At 38.9% G+C, this 7,005-nt stretch overlaps 1 protein-coding gene across 4 annotated transcripts in view; it reads left to right on the top strand.

The window, feature by feature from the left end:
* LOC124128332 overlaps positions 1-7,005 on the top strand; it is a 35,022-nt gene that overhangs the window by 25,863 nt on the left and 2,154 nt on the right. For 3 of the 4 annotated variants that reach the window (XM_046491967.2, XM_046491835.2, XM_046492031.2), the window contains exons 2-9: positions 1,504-1,979; positions 3,419-4,072; positions 4,250-4,368; positions 4,782-4,835; positions 4,956-5,073; positions 5,487-5,693; positions 6,021-6,052; positions 6,735-6,956. In XM_046491967.2, coding sequence (XP_046347923.2) covers positions 1,511-1,979; positions 3,419-4,072; positions 4,250-4,368; positions 4,782-4,835; positions 4,956-5,073; positions 5,487-5,693; positions 6,021-6,052; positions 6,735-6,956 — 1,875 coding nt within the window. In that variant the 5' untranslated portion in view covers positions 1,504-1,510. Of the gene's footprint in view, positions 1-653; positions 747-1,503; positions 1,980-3,418; positions 4,073-4,249; positions 4,369-4,781; positions 4,836-4,955; positions 5,074-5,486; positions 5,694-6,020; positions 6,053-6,734; positions 6,957-7,005 lie in introns of all 4 variants that reach the window. The other variant, XM_048400809.1, reaches the window with a different exon arrangement.

The following is a 7,005-nucleotide window of genomic DNA, read 5'->3' on the forward strand; positions in this document are numbered from 1 at the left end:
AAGAAACCCCGTTAGCTTTTAGCCAACCTAACATTTAGCGATGCGCTTATGCTACAAGCAATCAGTTTTGATATTTTTAATTAAACTATCCTGAGAAACATATGATTATAGTGGGCAGGCAGGTTTTGGTCAGGGCTGGCAAGTATTTCTGCTAGCCAGTCCTGTGGTCTGGCTGAAATTTTTGGGAGTTTCATACCCTGGTTGGTGGTGGGGAAATTAAAGGAAACATTATTCAGGAGCTCTTAACTGTTTGGACAATATTTTAAAAGAGTTCAATTTAACTATAAACCCCCAAAGTATAGACTTTCTTGGTCAAACTCCTCTCACGGTATTTACTTTCGAAACAAGAATATTATATGAACAGGGTGTTATATACTACCTAGTATGCACTAGACAAATAATGTAACATGTGAATAAGTATAAGATATGTGAATAAGTACTATAATAAGACAAAAAAATGTTATCAATGCTTTGGGAAAAGCCTGTGTAAGTCTATGTCTCCTGACCCCGGGTTCCATCAGATAAGGGACAGTCTCGCCACAACACAGCTGTTGCTGAAAGGGGATATAAACAATAACACAGAGATGTGGGTCAGCTCACTGGCACTTTTTACTGGCACATGTGCCGATCAGTGGCATGAGCCTTCCCCATATGTGTTACTGACGAGTTAGATTGTGATTATAAAGTGAAACCTTACTGATATAAAACAAACAGGATTCAACTAATATATTATCAGGGAGGCCAAGGTAAGTAAATGTTTTCATTATATCGTGGATTTGGATGGAAACACCATGTAACAGATAATGCTTCTAGGTGTTAGATAATGGTTAGATTGTTCTAGCTATTAGGAGTAACTGGTTATATGTTGCTCAGATAGTGATTGTCACAGAAATAAGTATTGTATGTTCAGATATAATATATATTCCATCAAATTACTGTGGAAACAGTTATTGCAAATGCAGATATTGATTGTGTTACAATGTCCGCTTTCCAGGAAGTGTTTGTCGGTATCGCTTCGTGGAAAAGAGATATGTGGGTCACACTATTGACTAAGGTCACCGTGACACAAGAAACATAGACGGAGAAACTGGTTATATATTGATTTGTTAGTGTTTGTCCACAGAAATAAGTGTCGTATATTCAGATATCATATATAATACATCAAATTGCTGTGGAAGCAGTTATTACAAATGCAGATACTGATTGTGTAACAATGTCCGCTTTCAAGGAAGTGCTTGTGTGTATCGCTTCGTGGAAAAGAGATATGTGGGTCACACTATTGACTGAGGTCTCTCTCTCTCTCTCTCTCTCTCTCTCTCTCTCTCTCTCTCTCTCTCTCAATGTGTCTCCACTAAGATGAACAAAGTACTGGGTATTCAGCCACTCTCGCTCAGTCACTCGCTCTCCATCACGTTTTTGCCACTCATGCCACTGATGCATCTTCGAGACATTAAGCACCATATGCCTATGAATGTGTATTATTTGCTATTTGTTTTATTGTAGCAACAAAATGGAGTTTACTACACACAGGAACACAACCGACTCGGCCGAGTCTCTGTATGATAGTGCTGAAGACCTGACGTCTGACACGTCTGATGCTGGGGAGAATGGCCATCAAAGTCCAAATAACACAACTGTGCCAGACGGAAACAGAAATGTACCAGTAGGAGAACGATCTATAGAAGACGTCAACAGAAAAATCTTTGAATTATTTGCCAAGCCATATTTGGATCGTCAAACGGATTCACAAGACGGAGTACTGGCGATCATTGAAAATATCATTTCATTTGGTGTGCAAATGCTTGGGGAAAGAGTAAAATCATATGCCGAAAAAGCATATAATCTGAGTAAAGATGTTGGCGTCCATGGCCAGGATATAGAGAACATGCTCCGTTTTTATGAAGACTCACTAATGCAGGGATTCAGACAAATGGATGTTCAGGTTCCTCATCAGCTTGAATACCCATCATTCAATGTTGGTATGTTCACAATGTGTAGTGGGTACAATGTGTGAAACCTATTTCTGGTGTCCCCCGCCGTGACATTGCTGGAATATTGCAAAAAACGGCTTAAAACCAGATTCACTCACTCACTCACTCACAATGTGTGGTCACACTTACATGATAGATTACTGTCAAGAAGTATCAACCCTTTACGTGAATATAATTGATTAAAACAGTAAAATACAACAAGTTTTCAGATACTACTTTCATGAAAACTAAACCACTGGTTTGAATATATGAAAAACATTGAAAAAATATCAGTGGTCTTCAGTGTATTACGGTGGCCCATAAGGGACATGGAGTCTGTTTTTCCATATTTTGATATTTCACTTACATTTATCGTAACCTTTTGCAAATTAACACGATTTGTCTTACAAATATGTGATAAATCATGTGTAAAGAAGATATTGAATCGCTGAAAAACGAAACGAAGATGTCAAAAACTAAAATGAAAATGTCAAAAACAAAAACGAAAATGTAAAAAACCAAAAAGAAAATGTCAAAAACAAAAGCGAAAATGTCAAAAACTAAAATGAAAATACAGAAAACTATTTCCACCGAGGTGATAATATTTACACCGCGGTGAAAACTATTCCCATCGCGGTGGAAATAGTTTCCTGTGGTTTCATTTTAGTTTTTGACATTTTCGTTTTGTGTTTTTGACATTTTCTATTTTAGTTTTTGACCTTTTCGTTTTGGTTTTTGACATTTCCATTTTAGTTTTTGACTAAATAGCTACTTGAAAGTACATTTTCCATGTTTTCGGATGTTTTATACATGATTTATCACAAATTTGTATGGCAAATTGTGTTAATTTGCAAAAGGTTTCGATAAAAGTACACTTAGTGAAACATCAAAATATTGAAAAACAGACTCCATGTCCCTTATGGGCCAGCGTAGTGTATACATAATAGTTATTTTTTTCATATTTCATGGAGATTTGCTAAATAGCATGGTCTTCAGTATCACATGGGTATCCTGGACATACATATTCTATCCATTGTCAATACATTGTCATTCTGCTCGTTACATTTTCATAAGTGCTTCCAATCCAGTGTGGATAGGAATGAAGATTATCCACACGAAAACATCCTGACTTTTTGATGTTGTAACATTATGACTGCCAACACACACCACTTCAGCCACTTCTTGATGCGTATATGTCTGTGTGTTTATATTTAAATTTGGTGTGATTGTTTGAATACGTAATTCCATAGCATCTGGTACATTGTCATTGATCTATCTAGCAATTCTAATTTACCGTAATTCAAAAGAGATCTCATCAATGCAGGTCATGAAGAACACGGTTTTGACCATCACTATCTAAGGGACACTTGCTCATTCCATTTATCGTAAAGTTATTCAAATATTAATGAGAAAACATCTAACACAATGTGTTCTTTGTATGGAACCAGGTTCACACTCCACAAGGCACCAGCATGTCATCCGGGATTGCTACCACGTTCTTCGCAGGGATCTCATGCTGGATCGTACGATGCTGCTGGACCAGCTGATAGAAGATGACCTCATGTCTGCCACTGATGCTTCGAGCATGCGAAAAGACAGAAGGCGGAACGAACGCTTCCTTCATTTTTTAAATGGAAGAATAACGACAGCGGCGTTTGAACAGAAATTTCTTCCAGCTCTGAAAAAAGAACATCCCGTTTTAGAGGAAACTCTGAGAAGAAGTTTCTCAAGTTCCAAAGGCATTAACGTTCTTCATAAATGCTCTGTGTGTTACATGAAAGACACAGTTGAACTTCGTGACATTGCAGAGGACATGCTAAGTAACGATATCATTTCAATGGCAGTGACAGATGACATGAGGAACGATGCTCTAAGTCATGACGATAAATGGAAACGGTTACAGGGACATGTTAAAGACTTCAGTGCCTTTAAACACAGCCTAAAGAAGAAATATGCAAACGTGTACCAGCAGTTAATGACCGATGAAGCCAACTCATTTCAGTGTTTGTGTCAGACAAGGACGGTGTTTGACTGGACACATCCTGATTCTGGAGACATTTCGGACAAAGCATCAGTTTTTACAGCTGATGATGCAGTACGGGGTATCTAGCGTGCATTTCTGTTTCATTTGCAATAGGTATTTATGAGATAAACGTAAACACCCGAAACAAATTGCATTTGGCGTAAAAAAAAGTGGTGAAAATTACAAGAATGATGTCAAATACATCTGACAGGCTTTTGGTAATTTAATAATATCTTGTCATTTCATATCGTTTCAGGCGGACAAGGTAACTCATTGTATGATCGTGTGGCCAATCGTATTTTCCCCTTACTTGCTCAAAGGTTTCAAGAATATTTCTACACTTTCAAGGAAAGCCCGGACTTCAAAAAAGCTGTTGTGAGCTAAATCATATTTGTGGTACTGAAAAGGGAACCTGATCAACTTTTCAAATATGTAAATAAAAGCGACAATCATGTTTATGAATCACTTTCAAATAGTGATGACACTAGGTGTTCGCGAAAAGGTAAGCGAACCCTACCCAACCAGTGGCACCGTCACAAACACATGCAAAGGCAAGACAACTAACCATAGGTTGTACCACATGTTCCAATGTTCAGTAGGTGAACAACTGACTAACACCTGGTATCTTCACTATTTGATAGTGATTCATAAACACATGCTTATGATACCGTATCTGCATTTTAGGGGATTCTTATGATTATGTTTTTTGTCGCTTTGTGTCAAATAGAATTGTACCATATGCTAGTTTTAGATTCGAAAGTGAGTACAGCATGTGCCCTTCTCTTCAGAATAAGGAAATGGGTTCCCAATCTGGCAACGCGGTCTCCAGCTTTCCTTTGCAAGTAAGTTAATGACAGTTGCTAAGATGCATACATATACACTGTGTATACACTCCTTGTGTAATCGTTCTGCCCACAACGCTTTGATGTACATACTTTCGTCATTTCTTGTCTCCTGTCCAGGGTCCAACATATCCACAGTTCGCCTTCTCCCCAGCCCAGCCAGGAACAACCTTCACCACACCAAGGGGGACGTCAACTATAGGGTATCGCCACCCCTCCACGTATGGAAGTTTGCCGGGTAGGTTAATGATGACTGTCGACTAGTACGTAAGTATTAGTCATTTACTATGACCTGTGGCGGGGTCAGTGCCTAGTGGTTAAAGCGTTCGCTCGTCACGCCGAAGACACGGGTTCGATTCCCGTCTTGGGTACAATGTGTGAAGCCCATTTCTGGTGTCCCCCGGCATGATATTGCTGGAATATTGCTAAAAGTGGCGTAAAAACATACTCACTCACTTATGACCTGTGGCGTTTTGATCATTACAAGAACCTAAGAGTTGAGACACGAGTATTACTTTTTAATCAGCAGTTATATTGGAGATGATTATATTATCACACATCTGTCGACCAGCTGAATCAACTGAATCAGAAAATAGAAATATGTGAAAATAAGCTATGTTAGATGTCAATGATGTGTCAAATGTGTTCAAGGTAACTCACAGCAAGGGCCAGGGACTATTGGATCACTGCAGTATCCAATGGGATTTCCTGTTCCACCGCCGCCACCATTCCAGTCACAGTTACCTGCACCACCCATCTTCCGTTATCTGGCGCCGCCACCACCAGCACAACCACCAATGTTGTACATGCCTCTTCATGGATCACACTTCAGAACCACCATGGCTTCCCAAACAAACGGTAACTTACCTTTTAGAACCAAGGTCAAGCTACGATTAGTTCTCTTCCAGGATTAGTGAAGGCTTGTTATTGACGGCACCTATTGTTAAGAATGTATGATTAAACAGATGAATATACATGAAGGCTTTGAGACTGCCATTTGTCTCTCAGACAGGTGTGTTTTATCAAGTTTCTTCTCATTTGTAGAACCGATCTTTGTTGAGTTACACACCAACTCTCAGACACAGATGTATTTCAAGTCCTTTCTCATTTTTAGAAACAATCCTTGTTGATTTACCCACCATCTCTCAGACAGATGTATTTCATCAAGTATTGTCTCATTTGCAGAGCCATCTCAACACACAGAAGAGAACGCGATGGTAACACAACATAATATATATTTGCTTTACTAGTGATATGAATCTATTTAACCAATCACCTGAGTGAGTGAGTGAAAGTTGTTTTATGCTACAGTCAGCAATATTCCAGTTAAATCATGGCAGCATTCAAAAACTCGAGTTTGGGTGAGGCAGGCCAAGCATGGTCAACAGGGTATGGCTAGGTCACACCTTGTATTCACCCTATCCTCATTGGGCGGCTCTTTCCAAAAGCATGAGTACTGGTGACTCTATTCTGACCAGAAGTACGTGGACACCTGGTGGAATAGGTCAGTGGTGATGAACTAAATGAACAGCCTTTAAGTACATTATTAATACCACATGGACCTTGACGGCATTATTTAGGCAAGAATATTACGAAATCAACAAAGCCATATATACTGAAGAAAATAAGTTAAGGATCATGAACACATTTGGGGATATCATATATAATTGAGTTCTCAGCCTTCACAAGAAAAACATATCCGCGAAAATATTTATGACCCCGAACCCTTTTGTGTTCAGTATATTATTATATTTCAATATATTCAGTGTGGAGCCCAAGGTAGACTGCTGGTACTTGGATTCTTTGCCCTTTGGAAAATCATTGCTGAATGATTACTTTGTATGTCATGCCTATATGTGATTCTCAAAGTAATATGCAAATATCTTTTGACGGCTGTAGCCAACATTTGAAACCATAGAAGAAGAGTCAAATGAGGAGTTGGATGTGGATCTTCAAACACTGTCAGCCAAAGAGAGATACCAGTATTTAGGGAACAGACTGTACCCAAAGGTGAAGGACATCACATCTGCAAATCCAGGGAAAATAACAGGAATGCTTTTGGAACTTGACACGGAGGCTATTGAAAAAATGATGACATCAGAGGATGAACTCAGATTAAAAGTGAGTCTTGACACCAGTTATATTGTTATTTGACCTCAAAACGCATGAA

This window comes from Haliotis rufescens, unplaced genomic scaffold (assembly GCF_023055435.1).
Source record: "Haliotis rufescens isolate VD_foot unplaced genomic scaffold, xgHalRufe1.0.p SCAF_20, whole genome shotgun sequence".
NCBI classification, from domain to species: Eukaryota; Metazoa; Mollusca; class Gastropoda; order Lepetellida; family Haliotidae; genus Haliotis; species Haliotis rufescens.